Raw genomic sequence first — 25,833 nt, 5'->3', positions numbered from 1 at the left:
GGTCCCAACTGGTATTCCCCATACCACAGACATTTGGTGAGTACTCTCAACCTATCAGGCCTCTGCTGGTTCTAGAGATCTGACAGTGACTCAGGCAAACATAATCTCTGCTGTCCTGGCGTTGCTAGTTTTCAGAAGCTCATGGGAAAACCACATGACGTGAAGAGTAGAACTTCTGTACTTAATGAGGAGAATGGAAGACAGCCATTTTAAGAGAAGTGGGAACACCATCCCCAAATAGGCTGAGAAATTTGGGATTCAAAATTCCTCTATGTGGTAATCGGGAGAACTGTGTTTTTAAAAAATCCTAAATCAAATGCATCCTTGGCTTTCTCCCTCTCATTCTCATGCTCTGTCTAATGCACACACACACCTATGTACATAAGTATATCTGTGGACGTGTATATAGACACACATCTATAAATTACATAGTGCTTTACTATTTATAAAAACTTGAATGTATATTATTTTGTACTCTGTTAAACATTAACCTCTATGGTTAACTGTTGTCATTCCATTTTATGGATGAACTCATTAAAGCCCACATTGTGACTTACGCAAGATCACTTAGCTAATAAATGATTGAGGCTGGTTTGAATATAACTTTTCTAACTATAGGAAAAGAAACATAGTTCTTTTTACCAGGTCACATTTTTTGTGTCTGAAAATAGTAATTTTAACACATCTCCTATTTAAAAGAACCATCTCTGTTTCTTAAAAAAGAAAAGAAAAGAAAAACCAACTTGGTGTGTGTGTGTGTGCATGTATTACCATAAACTACTGTATGTGTGTGTACACACACACACTGTTTGTGTATATACTGTATCATGTACATATAATACTCCTTATTCATACACACACACACACACACACACACACACACATACACACACACAACTTTGGCCAGTTCCTTGAACTAAAAGACATTTTACAAATAACTTTTGCTAATGACGATTCTGGCTATACAAGTATTCTTCTATGAAGATAGAAAACAAATAAGGATCTAGAGAGCAAGGGTTTTGAACTGATAAAGGTGGGAGGAACCTAACTTACCCTTCTATTACAACACATTTCATGGTGTGCTTCCTGATCGTCTCCAGGTCTTTCTCTCCACCTTGACTGTGGGTACCTAGTGGTTAGGTGCTGTATTAATCCTTTGTAACCACACCAACAACGCAGGGGGCCTGGAAGAGTAGGTGTCTGAGAAGTAGTGTTGGAAGGACAAAGGCTGAGGAACTGTTTCAGAGGAAGGAAAGCTAAAGACACTAGACAAATGCAGCGAATAATCCCGTATTGGATCCTGTGTTAGGAAAGAGCCATGAAGAACATTATTGGGCCATTAAACGAATTTGGAATATGGACTGTGGATTAGGTAATATTGTCCAAAGTTAAATTTCCTCATCTTCAAAATTGTACTGTGGTTATGTAAGGGAACATCTTTGTTCTTAGGAAATATGCATTGGAGTATTTAGGGGTAAAGGAAAGGACCTGTGCCACTTAATTCTCAAATGGTGTGTGTGTGTGTGTGTGTGTGTGTGTGTGTGTGTGTGTGTGTGAGGGAGGGAGGGAGGGAGGGAGAGAGAGAGAGAGAGAGAGAGAGAGAGAGAGAGAGAGAATGAGAATAAAACAGATGAGATAAATTGTTAACAAATTGGTGAATCTTTATAAAAGAAAAAGGGAGTTTTGGTACTATTCTTGCAACTTTCCTCTAAGTTTGAGATTATATCAAAATCAAATATTTCTAAAAGCTGTTGAGTAAAATTATAATTAAGTTAGATAAGTCCAAAGGGACTTTGTATTTCTACTTGGTTGTAGCCCCATTTTAAAAAAATCCAAACCCAAACTAAAACACGTGAATAAGAGCCTGTAGTCTATTTTTATACTTAAGTGTGTTTTTTCCCCTAACCTCACTCATGAAAGCACCAAATTTTATACATGTAATCAGTGTCCAGAGTAGAGCGCATCTATGGGGTGCATTTCCTCCAGTTCTGTGGTCTTGCTTATTGACCTAATGTACCACTAAGGACCTTGAAGATGAAATTAGAATAGTGTCTGAACATAATCCTACTCTATTTTTCTAATACTGCAGGGAATTGGTCTCAGAACAGGTGACTCATGCCTCTACGTTCCAGATCATCTTATTGTTTTCCCTGTAGAAAAATACGCAGGAATGAGAGCACGTGTTTCCACACCATGAAAATGATAAAACTGCTGACTGCTTGTATTGCTTGTTAATCTCCTGATACTCTCGTAAATGACAGGTACACTCCACATACAGCTTCCTTCTTGTAATCCCTTTACTCATAGGACAGTTTTGGACTTCCCAAATACATTCATGGAATTCAGAAGCCTCATCAATCATTGACATAATCTCTCCTGTAGACTGTGATTTTTTTGATTGCTTCCCTGACATTTTAAATACCCAGGGTAAATGATTTTTCACAGTCTGTCATCAGTCATTAGATACTATTGCAATGTACTATTAAAGTGTTTCTATGTTTGGGGTGCCTGGGTGGCTCAGTTGGTTGAGCGTCTGACTTAGGCTCAGGTCATGATCTCACGGTCTGTGAGTTTGAGCCCCGCATCGGGCTCTGTGCTGACAGCTCAGAGCCTGGAGCCTGCTTCAGATTCTGTGTCTCCCTCTCTCTCTTCCCCTCCCCTGCTCATGCTCTGTCTCTCTCTGTCTCAAAAATAAATAAAAACATTAAAAATAATAATAATAAAAAAATAAAGTGTTTCTATGTTTAGTAGCAGTGCTTTCTGCCTCTGTCTATAGCAGTGTGTACAGTTAAACAGAATCTTCACCTTACGCAGGACATCATGCTAACTAGCTGTTTAGTATTTCAACTGAGCTAGAAGGAGTTCAAAGTGAACTATTTAGAGGTGATGAAAAACCCTCTGACTCAAACTATATATGGTTAAAATGACCTAGGCTCAGTCGTTGCAATTCCTAGAGGGTCAGAGCATCTGGCACATGCTAGATGTACTAATTTTCTTTCTTGTTGTACAGATGGAATACTTTTCAAGAACATATCCATTTTTTAATGTTTATTTTATTTTTGAGAGAGAGAGAGAGACAGACAGACAGTATGAATGGGGGAGGGGCAGAGAGAGGGAGACAAAGAATCTGAAGCAGGCTCCAGGCTCTGAGCTGCCAGCACAGAGCCCAACGTGGTTCTCAAACTCAACAACTGTGAGATCATGACCTGAGCCTAAGTCGGACACTTAACTGACTGAGCCACCCAGGCGCCCAAAGAACCATATCCATTTTAAATGCATCTCTGTGTAATTCTTTAAAGCCCTAATTGTTGTATAGAAATAACGGGATTTAAGTGAATTATACTCAAATTTCAAACTTGTTTAGGATCAGAAGCCAACATACAAGGCAGATAAATGTCATTTCATGTCTCCCTACGTATTCTTAACCACCCCCCTCCAATCTGACGTCCAGACATGCATTTTCATGCTGTTACATACTTGACAGTCTTAATCCTTAGGGGGCATAATTTTTAATTAAATGGTGGGCTGAATCTAGTTACTGATGGGAGGCAGAAATTTAAGTAACAGCAGTATTCACAAACCGCTGTGGCTGCTTCCACTTTAGTACGTAAGAAAAATAGGGATTTGGGGGATAGAGTCTATCTTAGTACTACTGTTACCACAAACAGGCTTGCCTGCCCTTGGTTTCATTCTTGTCTTATTTATCTGCATATTTGGATCATTCTGATAAGTGAAACAGGGATGTTAGTAAGCTTCACTGTTGGCTCAGTTCTGCTGGAAGCAGAATTGTAGTTTATTGGTTCACTGTTTTAAAAGAAGATTGCCCATATTGCAAGGTTTGCACTTGGAACAAGGTTACCATGGTCACAAAGCTAAAAAAAAAAAATCTGTGTCTTTGCCTTCTAGGGCACCAGGCCAACCACTTCATTGTCACTGGGATAGAAAAAGCAAACTCTGTTGACCATTGGCATCCTTCTGGAAGCTAGAAAGGAAATAGCAATATTCTGGCAAGTCCTGGGAATGGGCTGAGGAGAGAAAAGCCATTTTTTAAAAATTTTGCTTTTAATTATGGATTTCTCTACCACGCATTAAAGAAGTGCTTTGGAAAGCATGTGGCATCTTTTGTTGACTGAAAGTTCAAGATCTTACAGCTCTGTAACATCTTCTTCCTGTCAAGTGCTAGATTTGGGTGACCTTTGGAAAACGCTTTTTTGTTTGCTTTCGAATATTAAGAAAGATTTCTCATAGAACCTTTGTTTTCTTTAGGAGTTAAGGAGTGGTAGGGCGGGGATAAATGTTTATATGAGAATGAAGAACTCTGAATCGAGACATTTTTGTTTTACATCTCCTTTGGGTCACGTGGCCCGTAAACTGACCTATTAAGCTGTCTATAAGAAGAAACTAAGCCTTTGGTGTTTTCTTCCTCTTGCACCTTCTTTGTCCCATAGTTTTTCCTCCCTCCCCTCTGTAACAAGTAGAGTGTTTTCTTCTTTGTCCTCCTCTGCTTGCGTGTGATGACCGTAGGGAGGGTCTGAGTGATAGGACACCAGTTGGAGAGTAGGACGTGCTCACAAGGCACTGATGAAGTCAGCCTAATTTGAGAAATGACTCTTGTTCGGACATTTTAAGAGATAAGAACAGGAGATGATTCTTAGGTTATGTCTCCAGGATCTGCCAGCGCATCTCAGAGGTAGACTGTACTCACCTTAACTGTCTTCATTCCTCATCTGCCCCGAATTTAATGATTGGGGTTTTCACTAAAATCACCCAGTCTTTGGCATTCTTTTGCATTGGTTTGTTGTATGTGTCCTATTGTGATAGTGACAAAGTTGGCTTACTGGTTTTTGGCTGACAGAGTGCTTTTATTAGTGATTATTTTATTCTTCCTTAAATTTTCCTCGTTGGTCCCTCTGCTAAGTTGTGCATAAAAGAGGATCTAACACGTACCCATGTGGGCTCTCCCTGTTACCACCACCATCACTTTTGCTTTGGAATGGGAATAATTTGAGAACTTAAAGCCACGGACTTATTAGTATCCAGTCCATATTTTCTGCATTATCTACAGTTCTATATTAATGAGGCCCCTCATGTTTCCGTTAAAATTTAAAGCAACCTAAATATTCATTTATTCATTCACACATCTACTGAACAAATATATATTGTACACTGGGTACCTTGTGTAGGCTCTGATTTACTCAGCCAAGTATAATGGAATGCTATATAAGTTCATTATAGAGCATTCTGTTCTCTTTTTCTCTTTGGGCTTCTGAAGCATCCTGTTCCGAGCCTTGGATCAAAGACACTATAATGTAGAACATAATCTGCCCCGATTCCGTAGTGTATCTTCCTATTAAACTTAGGTGTGCCATATTACAACTTATAAACTTTAGTATCAATAAACTGAAACCTTTCCATCCTCTTGGTAATGGCCCACACCTTAGATTATTGTGAAGAAATAATTCAAAACAAGAAGAAGAAACTTTAAATAATGGCTCGATGGCGTTTATTGAATGCTCTTTATAATGACAAAATATTGGCAACAACCAACTGTCTTACTGTGAGGAAATGGTCAATTAAAATATGATCTGCTTCCGAGGACATTAAGCAGCTGTTGAAATGAGAACGGTGTGGCAAGATGACACTGTGGCATGGGAGAATGTTTATGATGTTGTGATAGCCTGCTTTCCCCAGGAAACAGATGAAGATTTGTGCTCAGGAACCCTTAGTTAGGATCAATGACACAACCAGGCAAACCCCTGTAGATATCAAGTCCTGAGAATAACGCTTTGTGGCTCACAGTTCCACCCTCCAATCATCCCTTTTTCTGAAAGTTAGGTAGCACGTGTTTGCAGCTTTGTAGTTTCACCAGACTACTTCCTTGTGAGGATGTGAAGAAAGGAGAGGGGCCAGGGTTCATGTGCTGTCACAGGAAAGGACTCTGCTCAGCTTTTCACAGTTGTCCTCCATGGAGACCAGGAAGACTCATCTTTGCATGGCAGTGCATGTCTTTCGATGCAGGCTGCCTTGGGGAGGGGACAGGACATTGGGCCAGGCAGCCTTATTTAGCTGAAGGCAATTTCTAGAGCAAGACTTGGTTGAGCACCGACAGCCACAAATAACCCCAGCATCTGTTAGAGATAAATGATTACACAAAAAGAAAAATAGACAGAAACCAAGTGTTTTTGTGTCCATTGTGAATCCAGCTTTGTAAAATATGTGTATGGGTATGTACAGAAACTGGAAGGGGACACAGAAAAAAATGAGCACAGCTATGTCACAAAAGCGAAAGAAGTCATCAGGGCATAACTCTTTCCCCAAAGAAACCGTGAATCCAAACAGATCGTAGGTTCCTTTACAGTAACAAAGGAGCTCAGGTGTATACGGTCTCCTCTCCTGATTTAAAAACATGGCCATTTTTGCTAATTCTTGTGTGTCTCAGGCTTGCCTTTGCGTTCTATTCGTGGAATGTGTCCGGATGTGGTGTGACGAACGTAGCTCAGTGTTCTGTCAGATTCCCGTGGAAATAGTAACACACATCAACAATCTCTGCTCATCTGTTTCTAGGGTGGCCTCACCCATGATGCCGAAGACACAGTGGCTATGCATTCAGTTCCTCTGGGTGCCATCAATTCTGTTTTTCCATAGTCCTCAATTGATTTTCTACCTGGCCTAGCATCTTCTGTATGCATGATCTAAAGGGAACGGACTATGAAAACTGGATGGGTCGGGGCAAATAAATCAAATAGGACACTGGAAAACAGTTTTCAGTGTATACTCTAGTGAGGATGAATAAATACAGACATCTCTTTTCCCCAGTTAGAACACATATACACACAGGGCTGAAACCTGGCGTCAAAGCATCTCGCATTAGCTCCTCTTATCTGAAATAGACCTCCTCTCTTTCTGCCGCTTTCTTGTTCCCTTCCTCCTCATAACTTGTAATGTCCTTCCAAAACACACATGCCCTGTACTCTTGCCTTTCACATCCATTTAAGATCATTCTTTTGAGCTGGCTTTAATGGATTTTGAATTAGTTCTTTGAAAATAAGATGAGAAGACAAAGGAGAGCCTGTGAGCTATTTTCAGGGACTTTAAAGGATTTTTGTGGGGGAGAGCAGAGGGTATAATAGAACCAGTGAGCCAAAGTGATAGGAATAGATTGTTTCTCTGTGGAAGAAGGAAGGAACTATGTGATCACTAGAGATAGTATTGGGAGAGCATGCTTCAGGAGTTCCTCATCACGGGTGGTGTAGAAGTAGACGAAGGATGACTATTTATGAGGAATACTATATATTTTTAAGTTTATTTATTTTGAGACAGAGCACAAGCTGGGGAGGAACAGAGAGAGAGAGAGAGAGAGATTCCCAAGCAGGCTCCACACTGTCAGTGCAGAGCCTGATGCAGGGCTCGAACCCACGATCCATGAGATCATGACTTGAGCTGAAATCAATAGTTGGACACATAACTGACTGAACCACCTAGGTGCCCGAGGACTACTGTATTTTGACAGAGGTTAGACTGGCTAGTGCAGTTCCAGGGCATCTGATAACTTCGTGTCACTGATCTTGTGTGAAACAGTGTACCTACAAATGCTCTTTTAAATAAACATGCACATAGTCCCATGCTGTTGTCCTCCAGAAGGACATAAGTACTAGGATTGGTTCTTTGTAAATTCTGTAAAGGCTGCCATGTGCTAACTGTAATAGCCACATCGTGGACGTATGATGTACTAATTTCTGTCACACTTAAAATCTGATGCTATTGGATAAGGAAACACATAGATTTAGTCTTTGGCTAATTTCTACCTAATTCATTTGGAAAGTGGTGAAAATTTTCAGATTCTCCTCAATTTTATTTCTTTAATGTAACACAACTTTCATTCCAAAACCTAATCGTTTCTGTACAAGTTGGTCAGACACGTAGCTCCCAAGACTGGGTTGCAGCAGTTCAGGAGGGTGAATCACACAGCTGAACAATTGTAGAGGCGTAGCAATTAAAGAGGCATTAGCAGTGATTAATGGCTCCGAGTAAGCCCTCTGAGGATCTGTCCTTGTGGAAATGAAACTCTCCTGCCATTGCTACGGTGGCCTCCAATTTGAACAGGGCCAGCCGTCATCAACAGAAGCCAGAGTCCATGCATATTTGCACTGTGATTCCCTCTCCAACCTTCTTAGCCACCAGGTGAAAGATTGGGAGAGGTACAGGCATGAGAAATTATGAGAGCAGGTCTCTGTGGGGAGATGCCAAAGCCTGTGAGCCATTGCCCTATTTACACAATGCAAAAATGCAGGTTTTGGGTACTGGGCTGAAGCAGGTGCTTGGCCAGCTCCTCTTTGTAATTAGATTGTGTGTGTGTGTGTGTGTGTGTGTGTATGTGTGTGTGTGTGTTCTTTGAATCTGTACCACACTGCTGCTGGGCTTTTGGCTTAGTATCTTCCACAGCAGCGTGCCAGGGTGCTGGGGAAGGAAGGCTGAAAAGTGTGAGGAGCCCTTTGTCACCAGACAGGTGGCCCACGAGCATAGCACAGGCTCTGATAAGGCCACTTCATGATCCATGTGCTGCCCTGAGTCTGTCCATTTCTTAGTTCTCACCTGTGGCTATGTTTTGGTAAAAGAAGAAGAATTCATCAAATAAGCATTTACACCTGTTAAACTGGTCATTTGGTAGAACTTTTCCATGCTTGTGTAAAAAGACTGCCATTAAGTATTGAAGGGTCTGAAAAACAGCAAGGGAAAAATTATATATCAACAACATAGTCCAGTATACCTACTATATATATTATACAATACATACATCCTATACATTAGATATGAACAGTTACACACAGCTGTATTTGTTAACATATTATTGATTCTTCTGTTTATCCAGAAAATCCACTATGGGCAAGTCATTGTGCCAGTGATTAGGGTTACAGCCATGGTCTTAGCTTCTCTAAAACTCCATGTTTCTCTTCCAGGACCTTTACATAATGTTCTTTTGTTCTGGAATGGTTTTCTTTCTGTCTGTTCCTTCTTGGCTGCTTAGATGACTTGTATTTATCCTTCACTTTTTAAAGGATGCTTTCTTTGACCCAATAGATTATATTATGTCCCTGTTACATGCCCTCAAGTACTATGCCCTTGTCATTTTAACACTAACATCATGTGTCTTCTTTTGGATTATTGTTGTATTACGTGTTCAGTTAGTGGATTATTCATTCTTTCCTTTAGCTCAGTAAGAGTAAGAGCCATGTCTGTTCTGATCAGTAGAGTATTGCCAGTACTCAGCACGGAGACTCAACCAAAGCAGGTGTTCCTTCGTTTTCTTTAATTTCTATAAAGCAGTGAATACATGTTAAATAAGATGTAACTCTTGTCTTCAGAGAGTCAAGTCTGGTGAGGGGGTGCACAAACCAGCAAGTATCATGGGATAAATTCTAGGGGGTAATCACAGTGTGCTTGAGAAGCCCAAAAGCAGAGGCAGCTCAGCCTGAGTGTCAAGGAAAGCGTTCCAGAGGAATTTTGGTGTGTGGATCTGCAAGGTGAGTCTAAGCAGATGACTAGCCAAATGGGTTAGGAGAACAGAATTCCAGTAAAGAAATAAAACAGAACAAAACGGAAAGTGAACATATGCAGGAGCCTGTACACGAGGGAGAGGTTGTTGAGCATGTTTGGGAAACTCCCAAGTGGTTCCTTCTGGCTTGTGCAGACATGTGACACGGGGAAATTGGCAAAGGTGAGGATGGACCCAAAGGGAAAGCCGGGTCAAACTTTGCTGGGTTTGTATTTTATTCTAAAGGCAGTGGAGAGTCATGGGCGGAGGGGCGGGCTTTAAGCAGAGAAACGATATGGAAGATTTGTGGTTTTGAAGAGTGCATAGAAAATGGATTGCAGAGAGACTGGAAAGCAGAAAAGTTAGGAAGCTGTTGAAATAATTCTAGACAATTAATCATGGCGGCCTAAACAAAGTGGTATTTAGGGCAGAGAGACTGACAGACTATCGGGAGGTATACCATGCACATGGAGACAGACAGACACATGCACACACCCACACGTGAACTTTTACGAAAATAAAATTGTACCTTACACATTATTCTGACAGTTGTATTTATTTTATTAAAATTTTTTTATTTATTTACTTTATTTATTTAAATTTAGATCTTTTACAAAGTCAAATATGTCTTGATGTCTGTTTGTATGTTTGCCACTTTTGATTAAGAGATACATGTACTGTCCTAGATTTTCTTCTATAGTATTTATTGTTTTGTCTTTTACATTTTAAGCTTCTAAGTGATCTACAGTTTGCTTTTGTGTGTGATCTGAGATAGGATTTACTTTTGTTTTCCACATGGCTAGTGCCATTTATTAGGTAAACCATTCCTTCTCCCATTGAATTAAAATACTATTTTGTGCTGCATTAAAACTTGTCATATACACAGTTTTACTTCTGAATTCTCTATTCTGACTCAGTGATCTCTCTGTTTGTCCCTATGGAAATAACAAATTTAACTATGGTCTTTTTCATTTATTCTAGTGTCTGTTTGCTCCCCAGTATTCCTATTCAAGCATTCTGTGCTATTCTAGATACTTATTCTTACATAGGAATTTTAAAATTACTATACTGGCAAGAAACCTTGTTGAGACTATAACTGGAAATGCATTAAATGTCTACATTAATTTTGGGGGAATATATAGTTTCATAATAGTATGTCTTTATATTCTAAAATACAGAATATTTTCCCATTCGTTAGGTTTTGTTTGCTGTGTTAAGATTTAATACTTTTCTTAATATAAGTTCTATGCCTTTCTCATGTAGTCATGTTGACTACAGTTTTTTATTTCTACTTAGAATATTTTCCCATTTCTACTTCTAGTTTCTTATTGCTAATACAGCGAAAAGCTATTGATTCTAAACTTATTTTATATTCAGCTACTTTAGCACAGTTTTAAAATACTAGTCTTTTTTTTTTTTTTATAAAATGTATGTTGTAAAGAAATCTAGTAAGCAAGACAGAGCCTCCAATCAGAAGACTTTCTACGTCTTCTTCATTAGCAAAAAGATAATTTTACTCTTTTTTCCAGTGTGTATACTCATTATCTCCTAGCATGTGCTGGAAACTCCAACCTGCCTTGAATAGCAAAGATGATGCCAAGCCCACTCATCTAATCTCTGACTTTAGTGGACATGTGTTTAGTGTTTTATCCTTTGAACAAAAGTTTTACTTCCAGTTTTTGGAAAGCAGCATTTAATTATATTGGAGCAGTTTCTTTATATCCCAATTTTACTCAAAATTATTAAGACCATTAAATTTCAGAATCATCAGAAACTACTGATAGAATTTTACTGTTTTCTCATTTAATTTTATTCATGTAGATGATATTTTTTTGTTGATAGATTTTCTGCCATTGATCTATGTTTTTATTTCTGATATAAATACTATTTGGTCAGAATGTATTATTCTACAAATTTATAGATTCATTTTGCTACTATTCTAGTAAATATTCATAAGAGAAATTGGTTTTACTATACAATGTCAAGTTTTGGTATTACAGTTGTGTGGTCTTAATAAAAATAATTGAGTGATTTTAATATTTTTTTTCTGTGGCCTGGAAATATTTAAATAACGAATTATTTATTTTAATGACTAGTCAGAACTCATATTGCCCATTTCTTGGTGAGTTTTGATCATTTCTATTTTGCCATAAAATTATCTATTTAACATTACATTTACACATGCAATTGTATGTGGCAACATTGCAATTTTTTTTGATTCCTCTATTTCTTCTTAATATGTGTCTATGTCTTCTTTCTCATTCCTAATTTAGTATATTTTTCCTCTCAATTTCTCTTTATAATTTCTCTATATAATTTCTCTTAATTTTTACCTATTAAGTTTTTAAAACCTTGGAGCGCCTGATTGGCTCAGTGGGTTAAGCGGTCAACTCTGGTCCAGGTCATGATCTCACGGTTCATGAGTTCAAGTGCTGTGTTGGGCTCTGTGCTGACAGCTCAGAGCCTGGAGCTGCTTTGGATTCTGTGTCTCCCTCTCTCTCTGCCCCTCCCCTGCTCATGCTCTTTCTATCTCAAAAATAAACTTAAAAAAATTAAAAAAAAAACTCAACACAGTTTTCTTAATTTCAAAGTTTTTATTTGCTTACTTTTTGCTGGAAACGTTGATTACATTTTTGAGTACAGTTTTTGCTGTGCCTCAGGATTTGTATGAAGTAGTCTTCATTGCTTTCTACAAGTTATAATTCCAATTTTGATTGTCTCTTTAATTCAACAGAGTATTGCTCACCTTCTAAATAGATAGGACTTTTGGTTATCTTGTTATTTACAAATATTTATTATTTTTATTACTATTATAAAATGTCATCTGCAAAATCTTTACTTAAAAATATATTACGGGAGGGGCGCCTGGGTGGCGCAGTCGGTTAAGCGTCCGACTTCAGCCAGGTCACGATCTCGCGGCCCGTGAGTTCGAGCCCCGCGTCAGGCTCTGGGCTGCTGGCTCAGAGCCTGGAGCCTGTTTCCGATTCTGTGTCTCCCTCTCTCTCTGCCCCTCCCCCGTTCATGCTCTGTCTCTCTCTGTTCCAAAAATAAATAAACGTTGAAAAAAAAAATTAAAAATATATTACGGGAATTTTCTGACCAAGTATTTGAGGAATTTTTATAATTCTTCCTATGTATGCAAACACATATATGAAAGCACATGCATATATGTGTGTGTGTGTGTGTGTGTGTGTGTGTGTGTGTGTGTGTATGTGTGTGTATACTTATGCATATATGTGTTTGGACTTTGCTTGTGTTATTTTAATTTCATTTTTCCATTGACCTTACTTTTTGATCAGTTTTTACTTTTTATTGCTGATATGTATTTAATTAATCACTGACTTTGCTTTTTTAATCTTTGATCTTTTTGATTCTGAAAAAGGCACATTAAAGTTTCCCACTATAATTTTATTTTTATTAAGTTCATTTATTGTTATGCTGTATATGTTATTTAATTTCTCTATGATTTTGCTTTTCTGTTAGATGCATATGATCCTGAGAGATCTATATTAAAGTTTCCCATGAGAATTGTATAGGATTCCTTCATTCTTAATTTTTAAATATATGAGCTTTATTTAAATATAATTCACATACCTTATAATTTAAACGTACCCATTTAAACTGTATTCTTCAGGGTTTTTAGTATATCCAAAGTTGTACAACCATCACTAAATCAATTTTAAAACAGCACTCCATAAAAAAAAAAAAAAAGTATCCATTAGCAATCAGTTCCTAATGGTTTTTACTTTGTGTATTTAACGGCAATGTTGATTGGTTTAAGTCTTCTTTGTATTTTGTGGTTTTGTTATTTAATGTCTCTCTTTATCCTGATTTACATTTTTAGCTTAAATTCTGCCTGGCTTGATATTAATCCTGCTCCTTGCTTATTTTTCTTGTAGTTTTCTGGAAGTCGTTGCCTAATGATTTATTTTTAAATCACTTTTTATAAGTGCCCCTCTTGTTGATGAAAAGAGAGTTCCTGCCATTTGACGGAGGTTTTGCTTATACTTACAGAAATGCATAATTTACTCGATTTTCTTTCTTCTGTCCTGATTTCTGATTATTTTCCAACCTCTTTCCTTATCATTTTCTGTATTGATGAAGTTGAATCAACATATGTGCAGGGGTGTGTGGGTGGCTCAGTTGTTTGAGTGTCTGATTCGATTTTGGCTCAGGTCATGATCTCACAGTTGGTGAGTATGAGCCCCACATGGGGCTCTGTGCTTACAGCCCAGAGCCTGCTTGGGATTCTCTCTCTCCCTCTTCTTCTCCCTCTCCATCTCCCTGCTTCTCCCCTGCTGGTGTGCATGCTTACTCTTTTTCTCTCTGAAAATAAACTTAAATATAAACATATGTTTTTACCTTCATAATTTGAAAGTTCTGTGCTTGCCCATAACTGATTACCTTTATTTGCTGTTACTCAAATTAGACCCACGTTTGTCTCATGGTCTTAAAACAAATTATTACCTGTTTTCCTACTAAGACTGTATTTTTTCTCTCCTCACCCTGATTCCATTGAGAAGAGACTTTTAGAATGCTGATAATGCCTTTGTTCCCAACCTCCCAACTCCTGGATTTTACTCTGATTGCTTAGCTCCAGATTATGGATAAAATACATCTTGGAGGAGTCAGTAGTTTCTCTTTGCCCTTATTTCATGAATTTTTATTTAACACTTATTAATTTGCAGATAATCTGTCATCCTGTATCCCATTATCCCGTGTGTTTGTGTGTGTGTTTGTGTGCGTGCACGTGTGCCCTTATTAAATCTGGCTGGAACTTGTGCCTTTCCATCTAAAGATTCAGGATTTTCTACAGCTCAGGGGGAAATTCTATTTTGGGTTTATATTTTATTTTATTTTATTTTATTTTTTGAACGTTTATTTATTTTTGGGACAGAGAGAGACAGAGCATGAACGGGGGAGGGGCAGAGAGAGAGGGAGACACAGAATCGGAAGCAGGCTCCAGGCTCTGAGCCATCAGCCCAGAGCCCGACGCGGGGCTCGAACTCACGGACCGCGAGATCGTGACCTGGCTGAAGTCGGACGCTTAACCGACTGCGCCACCCAGGCACCCCAATTTTGGGTTTATATTTATTCCTCCATTGGTTTTTTCTTCTCATTCTGGATCACACTGTTTTTAGAGGTTGTACTTTTCATTAATTGTCCTACTAAATCTGTTTTACAGTCAATAGAGGAATCCAGACAAATATATATAATACAAGGGGATATCTGGTATTTTATAAGAAAAGGCACACAGATAGACTTTGCTGTTTGAAAGGGAAGAGAAACAACTGATAATATTGGAGTGTAATTTCACGATGCTCTTTTTTTAAAACTTAGATTAATCTCTTAACTTACATATTAAAAATTTCCAATCATACAACATTTGACACCCAGTTATCTCTATTTAATCATTTCCATAGGATGCACTGCTTTTTAGATGTAGTTTCTTGGTGAAAAATGTATCCCAGACTGTAAATGTAGCCCAGATTATAGAGTCTGGCTTCACCTCTATTATGCCATATTTCTCACTATTAAAATTTATATCCTATGCATATTTTAAAGTATATCTTAGCATATTCTCCAATTTAAAAACTTTAAACTTAACCATCACAAATGTCCCTGAAGCACTTAATATGCTTTTGATAATACCTACTCCTTTGGGTATTCAGTAATTAATCTTAAATATATTAGAGAGTTCCCTGTTGTTAGCAAATTCTTTGTTAGCTCAGAGGTGTTAAAACCCAATTTTTTTTTTTTAAGAATCTGACTGTATGCTCTGTTTTCTTTAAGTGTATCATAAAATTTGAAACAATTAATTTTGGTTCACTTATATTTAAAAGTAAATATATGACATAGTTGTGTTCCTTTTGGAGAGGGGCAGAGATGCCACAAATGCAGTAAAAGGAGAATGATTTGCTTCTAAAATAGTAGAAACTCATTGTTTAACTCTTCACAGATTAAGGCCACTATTCTTTTCACTATTATACCTATACTGTTACTTACTTAACTCCAGAATATCCTGAAACTACAGAGGTTTTATATCACCCCAACAGAGATTCAAATGAAACTGTATTGATACATCAGATTGAAAACAGTTTTCTTTAAAATTACAATTCAGGCAATGGCATTTCTTTTTTTTTCTCATGAGTATAATTTATTGTCAACTTGGCTTCCATACAGCACCAGTGTTCCTCCCAACAAGTGCCCTCCTCAATGCCCATCACCCATTTCCCCCTCTCCCCTGCGCCCCATCCACCCTTAGTTTGTTCTCTGTATTTAATAGTCTCTTGTGGTTTGCCTCCATCCCTCTCTGTTTGTATCTATTTTTCCCCCTTCCCTTCCCCCATGGTCTTCTGTTCAATTTCTCAAGATCCACATACGAGTGAAAACCTATGATATCTGTCATTCTCTGACTGATTTATTTCCCTCAGCATAATACCTTCCGCTTCCAGTGGCATTTCTTTTGAGCCTTTCTCCTTTGTTATTATTTAGACATATGCATATAGTATTTACCGGTAAGTCTCCCCTGGGAGGCTGAGACCAACTTCAGTCATTTCTTTATAGATTGGCAAGACACTAGAATAATATTTTTATTAAAGTGTCATCTGGGTTTCAAACTAGCTGACAAAAACCTTAGGGTCTTCCTGATAAAAGTATTGTTTCTGGACAAATACTATATGCTGTCACTTCTATGTGGAATCTAAAAACTGCCAAATTCACAGAATGGCGATTCCCAGGGTCTGGGAGGTGGGGGATTGGGGAGATGTTAGTCAAAGGGTACAAACTTCCAGTTAGAAGATGAATACGTTCTTGGGATCTGTTGCACAGCTTTGTGAGCATTGTTAACAATGATGTATTATATGCTTGCATGTTCAGAGAGTAGATCTTAAATGTTCTCACTACCAAAAACAAACAAAAAAAAGTAATTATGTGGTATAATGAAAGTGTTAGCTAACACTATGAGGGTAATCATTTTGCAATATATAAATATATCAAAAGAACACTTTGTACACCTTAAAGTTATACAATATTATATGTCAGTTATAGTGGAGGAAGGAAAGCTGAAAAAATGGTTTCTCTAAGAGGATGATTATCTCCTTAAAATATTGGAATCTCTTTACGGTTTGGACTGGAGATATAGTTGTGCTTGAGGGACATTACTTAAAATTAAAAAAAATTTTTTTAACGTTTATTGATTTTTGAGACAGAGAGAGACAGAGCATGAATGCGGGAGGGTCAGAGAGAGGGAGACACAGAATCTGAAACAGGCTCCAGGCTCTGAGCTGTCAGCACAGAGCCCGACGCGGGGCTCGAACTCACGGACCGCAAGATCATGACCTGAGCCGAAGTCGGCCGCTCCACCGACTGAGCCATCCAGGTGCCCCGAGGGACATTACTTAGATGCAAATTTGATGGAGCCTAAATAATTAAAAGATAATTATGGGGCATCTGTAGCTCACAGAAATGAGTAGCTGGTAGGTATTCACCTCCTCAGTTGATATTTGGTCCACATAAGGATACACTTGCTGCTTTGGTGTTTTCCTGTGTTAGTGGAGACCAGTGCCCTTCCTGGGTGACAAGGATGGTCTCTGGATCTAAAAAAACACTAATTGCACTCTTTTATTGATACATCTTCCCCCAGAGCATCCAGGACCCCAAATGTGCAATGCTGTGTATTTGGTGCTCTCTCTCTCTAATTACTTGGTTCTCAATGAAGGTAATATTTCCTTTTCCAAGTATAGTGGTCAGATTTGTTACAGTTTTATAAAGGAAGTAATTTTAGCTCTCCAATAATATTAATTCAGCTGAAAACTTTTTGTTTCTTTACTTGTCACACACTCCTTAACCCCTTACACCCAGTAGTCTGCCCCACTCCTCCACTAAAATTGCTGTCAAAGGTCCCCAAAGTACTGACCAATTCATTTTACAGTTTTCTGTCTTTCTTTTACTTGACTTCACTGTGACATTGGATAGCTGTTGACTGCTCCTTATAACTGCTTTCTGTTGACTTCAGTGATACATTAATTCATTGACCATCCAGCTAATACGTAATAAGCATCTCCAAAATGACAGGCAAAATGCTAGGTATTGATTAAATAACGGTGAGCAAGACGTGCATTTCTTCCCTCGCACAGATGTTTTCCTCTGTGTTTATTTCACAAGATGTGGTATCAGACAGACTTCACCTTGAGACCTACCTTTGCTACGTATAGTTGTGTGAACTTGGGCAAATGTCTTAACATTTTTCACCTGTAAAATGAAGACAATTAAAAATATCTACTTGATAAGAATTTTTTAAAGTGTAAAGTGATCTATGAAAATATTTGGCACATTGCTTAATATTCTTCTCACTGGGACCTCTCTAGTTCAGTCAATGTAGGCTTTTAAAGACATTATAGCATCTCTCTGGCTGGTGCCTTTGACTCTGGTCTTGGTGCTCAAAAGTCCAGGCTCGGTGTTGCCCATCAGTTAACAGCTCACCCCCTCATTCCTATTCCCCAGATGCTATCCACTTACCATTTGCCCATCCCTGACCAGGCTGGGCTCTCCCACTTCTCTGATTCATTACTGTATTCATTCTCTGTATTCCATTACTGTCCATCTGTCAGCGTGACTGTGCCTTCCTTGTTGGGTTTTTGAACACCCACTTTTATTCAAGTTCTTCTTCAGACACTATCAGAGGCATGGGGCTCAAACCCATGCCTCTAACAGAGGCAAACAGGAAAACCTGTGGAGGAGAGAGTCACACATTCTTTTCTCCATTGTCCGTAAGTATTCCCGTTTGCCTCTGTCACAGCCTAATCACACTGTGACTTAATTATCCGTAGAGGCTCATATCAGAAAAGAATGTGTCTAGGTGTCTAGGTACCCTTAAATGTGGTATGACTGTGGTTTTAGATACTTTTTAAATTTTTACTTAATTTTTTATTTTTTATATGTTTATTTTTGAGAGAGGGAGAGAGAGGAAGGGAAGGAGGGCGAGGGCCAGCGAGAGAGGGAGACAGAGGATCTGAGGCAAGCTCCATGCTGAGAGCAGAGAGCCCCAAGGTGGGCCTCGAAGTCACAAACCGGGAGATGGTGACCTGAGCCGAAGTTGGACGTTTAACCACCTAAGCCACCCAGTTGCCCCAACAGTAATTTAAAATTTTAACTTGTTAATGCAAGCACATTTATTGTAAGTTTTGCCTCTAGAGGAACATATTCTTATAGACCCAAAGGTCAAGCTGTCCTAGCATCTTCTGACATGAACACATGAGCATGGTCTGTATGTTTTATGTGATTTGCTGTAAGTAGGGGGTTTGCATCCTCGTAAGTGGGATATTGGAAGTGAGAACTGTACCACTTGTCTGAGCTGAACTACTTTCTCTGTGCTTTCTCAATTTTGAGATAAGGTTTAAAATGGAACTATTTGTAAAAGTTACAGTGATCTTTCCCTAGTTTTACATGTTTCCAACTTGAAGAACTTCTTTTATGATCCTGTAAAGTTTAATAATTGTGAAAACAAAAGTCCTTTTTTTTTTTAATGTTTATTGAGAGAGAGACAGAGAGATTGACATGGAGGGGAGGGGCAGAGAGAGAGAGTGAGAATGAGAGAGAGAGAATCCTAAGCAGGCTCTGTGCTGCCATCACAGAGCCTGATGTGGGACTGGAGCCCACAAACCATAAGACCATGACCTGAACGAGAATCAGGAGTTGAACGTTTAACTGACTGCGCTACCCAGGTGCCCCCAAAATCTTAATTAGTTAATTGAGTACTGTGATTTTATAGAATTACCATGTATAGTATTTGGGTGTGATAGTAGAAATATTCTAGCTTTTCTTTATTGGTACAAGTGACTCTAGTGTCCGGGCAGGCCTTGGTGTCTTTATTTGAGAATTAACAGCCCTTGTACCCTCAGGTAGAGAAGTGCTTTGTAAGATAGCAGGGATTCCTAACAGATAGAATGCTGTACTCACAGAGTAGTTTTTATTTTGTGCTCCTGGTGAATTTACTTGTTATTTTCTGGATGATTTTTTGGGATTCTGGCAATGAAAATAGAACATAAGCATACTATATTATGTTTAATCTCTGTTCTTAATAACTCTGAGGGCATTTTCAATGTTATAAAAAAAAGCAAGTTAGAAGAAATTCTTTTTTTCTTTTTTGTGCATAAAGACTCTGAGTCCTTTTAAGATAGAACTCTTCAAAATATAGAAGCAATTCATGGGATGTTTTAGTGACCCATGGAATTTTGTTGTTCAGGGAGTATAATCAGCTTATAGGAATTTGTATTTATTTTGAATTTAGTTTTAATTAGAATGTTGTAATTTAAAAATTTAATAAGAACCGAGAAGGGATATACATTTGAAGGGATATACATTTAATTTGTATTAGGACTTTTTAGTTATGTATTGATGGTGATACAGAGATTTGGTGTAGGAAGACATTTTAGGGAACGAGTCTTCAGACAGTCATTAATCAAATCAATGGTATATTTTTAGAAGCCAAGAGAAGGGAGATTTAGGAGGATGAGATGATGAGTACAGTCAAATTAAAACAAAAACAACAAACCAGGTTAACTAAGGTAGGGATGAAACAGTATGTATTGCTTTAAGCAATTGGAAAAGTAGTTTCAGTGGAGCCATTGGGACAGGAACCAAATTGCAGTGAGTGTCATCCACCTTTTTTTCTTCCACACTGGAGAACTGGACAGATAAATGCTATTATCATCAGTTGAGCTGGTCTTACTGCTCGTGGTTGCAGCCTACATTGAAGGGCAATCTTGTACCATGACCATGTAAGATGTGCGCTCATGTTTTTATCTTGATAGGTGACTTTGTCAGCTTGCCTTGAATGTCAAACCTGTGAAAGTAAAATTAATATGAAATTCTTCTTAATAAAAGGACTCTTTTTCTCTTAGGTTTTCTACTTTTTTTCATTTCATGTTGATTTTCACGTTCATTTCACTTTTTTTTGTCCAACTGACTACTTCACTTGGCTGTCACAAAGTTTATACTCTCTAATACTCTCTCAAAAAGTATTTGTTGTCTTTTGACTGTGTTTTTCAAATAGTAGTGTTGACTCTGCTTTGTTCCCTGATTTCTGCATGGGGAGAACGCTTAGGGAATAATAAAGGTAGGAATAGATAGCAAACCGAGCCATAGACAGCCCAGATGACTCTGCCCTTGAACAGGACACTGGCAGAGTGACCTTCTGTTTTTTTCCCAGTCTGGCCTTATCTTCAGGACCTCCTTGCAAGATGGAGTAGACAAAGCAAGAAAATATGAATATATGAACTTAAAATGTGTTGATTTCAGCCAAAGTCAAAGGAGAAGCAATAGACTGACTCTGTATAGAAGTTTCTTTTAGTCTATACACTCAATCATATACGGGTGTTGTATCCTTCCTCTATGGACCGTAAATTCCCTCCATACTTTCCCTCAGATCATCCTTAAGGATGGATCTAACTAGATCACATGTGACAGGTTCTAATTTCTACATAGTGCATTGCATTGTGTGTGTGTGTGTGTGTGTGTGTGTGTGTGTGTGTGTGTTTACCATTCATTATACCTCCATTATTATAAGATAGAGTTTCTCTTGCCATGGCAGGTGGGAGTGAATGTGAACTGGGAAGACAAAGACTTTTAACTCTTTCTTTTGAGATTACAGACTCTTGGTTACTCTCAGTTTTGTGGGTGAAAGAATGCAAATCCATCCACCATTCTGCCATTTTTAGTTTCATGTTTTGTCCCTCTCTCCCTCATGTCTCACTTCATTCCTTCTGTTCACACTAGATAATCCATTACCTTTCTCTGCTCAAGTACCATAAATTCCCTCTCTGGTTGACATTTCCCACTTAACATAAGAATTTTGATAAGTCAGATAGTAATAGTGGATGGGCACGACAGAGAAACAAGCTGATAGCTGCTTCTGAAAAGTTTCTTTACTGATGACGGAAACCATTAAGAAAAAGATCTTGTTTGTGATAATTATAGCAAATGGAAAACAAACTGTTGCAGCTAAATTAGCAGCATTTAGAAAGTTTGTGCTACAGGGGGTTAAGGTAAGGGGGGAGGCATGAACAGGCAGAGCACAGAGGATTTCTAGAGCAGCAAAACTACTCTGTGTGATGCTGTAATGGTGGACACATATCCCTACACATTTGTCCAAGCCCAAAGACATACAACACCAAGAGTGAACCCTACTGTAAACTAACGACTGAGTGATGGTGTTGTGTCATTATAGTTCATTGATTGTAACAGATGCACCACTGTAGTGCATGACTGATTGTATGTGTGGGGTGGGGTGGGGTGGGGAGGTTGTACGTTTGTGGAAAGAGGGTTCTATGGAAAATAACTGTACTTTGTGCTCACTTTTGCTGTGAATCTCAAACTGCTCTAAAAAATAAAGTCTACTTAAAAACAAAAGCAAACAAACATAAAGGAAGCTTATGCCCATCAACATCTTAGAAGCCCCCAGAAGATGGATTGAAATTTTCTTTCTCTAATTCAAAATGAGTTAATCTCTCTGGGAATCTGTGGGCCCAAGGGAAATACCTCTCCAGCTTCACTGCCTAGTTATCTCATTTGATGAGCATTAAAAAAAAAGCTATAAATTCGATTATTTTATTGCACTTGACTAACATTTGCTTCCCATTTACCTCTAGGTTTGAAGTTTGAGGAACTTCAAGAAAGATTTGGTGAGGAGTTCTTTAATATATGCTTTGATGAGAATGAGAGAGTCCTTCGAGCTGTAGGTGGCACTTTGCAGGACTTTTTTAATGGCTTTGATGCTTTGTTGGAACACATCAGAACTTCCTTTGGGAAACAGGCCACGCTGGAGTCCCCGTCGTTCCTGTGCAAGGAGCTCCCCGAGGGTGCCCTTCTGCTTCATTACTTCCGTCCTCACCACGTTGTGGGCTTTGCAATGCTGGGCATGATCAAGGCTGCGGGAAAGAAGATCTACCGGCTGGACGTGAGCGTCGAGCAGGTGGCCAATGAGAAACTGTGCTCCGATGGTTCGAACCCAGGCAACTGTAGCTGTCTTACCTTCCTCATCAAAGAATGTGACAATACTGATGCCATGAAGAACCTTCCCCCGGGAGCCTCCCGAGTCCCTGCCGACCTCAGAATCAGCATCAGCACCTTCTGCAGGGCCTTCCCTTTCCACTTGATGTTCGACGCCCACATGTCCGTCCTGCAGCTGGGGGAAGGCCTGCGGAAGCAGCTGCGTTGTGACACCCACAAAGTGCTCAGGTTTGAGGACTGCTTCGAGATCGTTTCTCCAAAGGTCAGTGCCGCCTTTGAGAGGGTCCTGTTGCGACTGTCCACCCCGTTTGTGATCAGGACCAAGCCTGAGGCTTCTGGCACTGAAAATAAAGACAAGGTGAGTGGCCATGGGCTTGAGATGGGTGATGGGGACTGGAAGAGTGCATAATTATTTCTGTAAATCACATGCTGTTGGTAGTTGTAATTATTTAGGCGAGAGAGCTTCAAGTGCCATTTAGAAAATTACTGGTCCCTGGATGTATGGAAAAGGATTTGGCCTTATTCCCAGCCATTTTGCATAGTGTCTGCCTCTTTCATTAATTTATTTCAGCATATAAAAGGAAGACACTTACTAATACCAGCCACAGTAATTACAAAAATGATAGGACTCACCAAGAACCTGATCCTGTAAACCCTGGTAGAAATGAATATTTCCACCAATTGAAGGCAAACAGGAGAGAAATGGAAAGATGGATTCCAACAGTGTGGGGCCTGCTCGCCTTCTCCTTAAATAACTATGGGTGGAAAGCTAGCTCCACTTTGAATATGCTCTGTTCTAAATGTCATAATTTAGGAACGTCTTGGTTGCATCCTATTTTTGTCTCAGTATGCAGAATAATGGATTTTCTAAGAGTTGGAAATTAAGTGGCTACCTCACGACTGCTTTTCTCAATAGATTGTAGCATTGACACAGAGACTCATTCCTTTAGAACAGGCTCACTGCTTGGAGAACAGCATCAACACTAGGAATTGTTATTAATTTCTTGGAATCCCTGCTTGGAAAATGTGGGTTATTAAGAAATGAAAAGATAAAAGAAGAATCTTAAATAGTTGACACAAATATGTGCCCTCGGGTAAAGCTTTTTTTTTTTTTTTTAGAGGAAGTCAACATTAAAATAGAAGTGTGAAGAAAAGTTAGTCATTATTGTTCTAAACACAAAAGTAAATGATATAAGTGATATTCTTCTGCAGTGGACCTTTGTGTCTATCAACTTCCAGTAGAGCTTTTTGGTATTTTGTGACAAGGAAAGTATGGGGCACCTGGGTGGCTCAGTCAGTTAAGCATCTGACTTCGGCTCAGGTCATGATCTCGCAGTCCGTGGGTTCAAGACCTACATTGGGCTCTGTGCTGACAGCTCAGAGTCTGAGCCTGCTTCAGATTCTGTGTCCCCCCTCACTCTTTGCCCTCCCCTGCTCATGCTCTGTCTCTCTTTCTCTCTCAAAAATAAATAAAATGTTAAAAAAATTTAAAAAAAAAGCGAACTTCTTCTAGGTGATTCAGCTTGTTCACAAGCATTTTAGGGAAAGCTGTTGACTTTTGGAAATGAACAGGCTCCTGTGGGCTAAAGGAAAGATGAGTTGTAGAGACAATTAAAAACTCAGTGAATGAGTACTCACGTATTCTGACATGCCTGCCATGATAAATAAATGAGAGACTAGCCCCCTGAAAGGAGAGCCAAAGACATTTTTGAGGATTTTCTGTAGCATTCGTTTTAGAACTGCTTTTTATAATTTTGAAATTCAATGGAAACATTTTAAGCAAAACACTTGGGAAATAGGGAACGATGCCCATTTATTCAGGATAACTGGATCCCATGATTTAGGAAACTCATACAAGCGCTGTTTTCATCATTTAGATTCAGTGATTCGAAAGCTTCTAAGGATAAACTTGAAAATTCCAACTTGGCATGCTTGGATATTTTAGTCTGAATGAATTGTTATTATTTCTGTTTGATTACACATGGTGTTTTAAATAATATTTTTCACACATATATGTATTTATATGTTCAGTGATTGCTACCCCTTCTTGAAGCTTGTTGCAAAAGAATGAAGTTGTTTAGTGTATGTTTTTGTCCATATTTGTAGGTGATTTAAATTTGAAATTATTATGTCCTTTTAATTTAGAGAATATTAAAACTGTCAGTTCTGTTTTACAGAAGTGAAGTGTTTGGCTAGAAGGGTGTGAGCAGTGTTGGCCTTTAAAATTGAAGTTTATATTTTTGAAAATGTGCCTGAAGTAGAATATGTTATTACCAATGTTAATTGCTTTATATATTTTGTAGATTTGAGAAAAATTAATTCAATTTATAGTTATTGCTACAGATTTTCCCCCTTTATTTCATCTGGCTTGTATTTATTTCATTTGTGTACCATGGTGAGGAATAGACATAATGAAATGACGACTCACAGGTCAAGGCCCCCTGCCAATTCCAGTAATAGGAAAATGTGCTCATTGAGAAGATGCCATTGTAACTTAAACATGGCAGTGACAGCTTAAAAATAAAGGAATAGGGCAGGATTTTTTCTTAGAATAGGACAGCAATCCTCTCATCCTTAGGCTTACAGTTCTGCTTATTCACCTGGGTTTGCCAGAAGGGGTCATTTGGGAAGTTCTTCTTGGCCCCAATTGGAACTGTGGTCAGTAACATTATGTCATGGAGTCTTAACCAGAGGAATAACATTTTTGAATTACTATGTTTCCAAATCCCAAGTTTGTATTTTCTTAACACATGGAAAGAGGAAAGAAAACCAAGGTTAAAAATTAGGATTCTCTTGATAAATGTGACCTTATTATTCATTATTTTCCCCATAATAGCTGTTCTTATCAATGAATAACTCCATGTTGTCTAAAGTTTCTAATTTTTTTATGGGGCTTTGATAAGAAAGTGCTAGTTTCATTTCTTTTTTACTTATTAAAGTTTTTTTTTAATGTTTTATATATTCTTGAGAGAGAGACCATGAGCCAAGGAGGGGCAGAGTGAGAGAGGGAGACACAGAATCCAAAGCAGGCCCCAGGCTCTGAGCTGTCAGCACAGAGCGTGATGTGGGGCTTGAACTCATAAGCCGTGAGATCATGACCTGAGCCGAAGTCAGATGCTCAACCGACTGAGCCACCCAGGCACCCCAAGAAAGTGCTATTTTTAAATAATTTAGGATATTCCTTGGTCCAATGGTGAAGGCTTTCATGATAATTTAACTGTTTTGGCTGTGCACTTAATACCTGCCATCCAAAAAAACAAAATAAAACGCCAGATACCCAAGAAACGAAA

The 25,833-nt window shown here is 38.6% G+C and overlaps 1 protein-coding gene and 1 non-coding gene across 4 annotated transcripts in view; one reads left to right on the top strand and one right to left on the bottom strand.

Moving 5' to 3' along the window:
* Nucleotides 1–25,833, top strand: part of GUCY1A2 (guanylate cyclase 1 soluble subunit alpha 2) — a 331,514-nt gene that overhangs the window by 55,112 nt on the left and 250,569 nt on the right. For all 3 annotated transcript variants that reach the window (XM_047877979.1, XM_047877981.1, XM_047877980.1), the window contains exon 4: nt 22,183–22,901. In XM_047877979.1, coding sequence (XP_047733935.1) covers nt 22,183–22,901 — 719 coding nt within the window. The remainder of the gene's footprint in view (nt 1–22,182; nt 22,902–25,833) is intronic.
* Nucleotides 14,833–14,952, bottom strand: LOC125147313 (small Cajal body-specific RNA 7). The gene has a single exon (XR_007145142.1). It is a non-coding gene; the product is annotated as a small Cajal body-specific RNA 7 (non-coding RNA).

The sequence above is a fragment of the Prionailurus viverrinus genome, chromosome D1 (genome assembly GCF_022837055.1).
Source record: "Prionailurus viverrinus isolate Anna chromosome D1, UM_Priviv_1.0, whole genome shotgun sequence".
NCBI classification, from domain to species: domain Eukaryota; kingdom Metazoa; phylum Chordata; class Mammalia; order Carnivora; family Felidae; genus Prionailurus; species Prionailurus viverrinus.
Note: the sequence above shows the minus strand (reverse complement) of the source record. Positions and strands in the feature narration are given on the sequence as shown.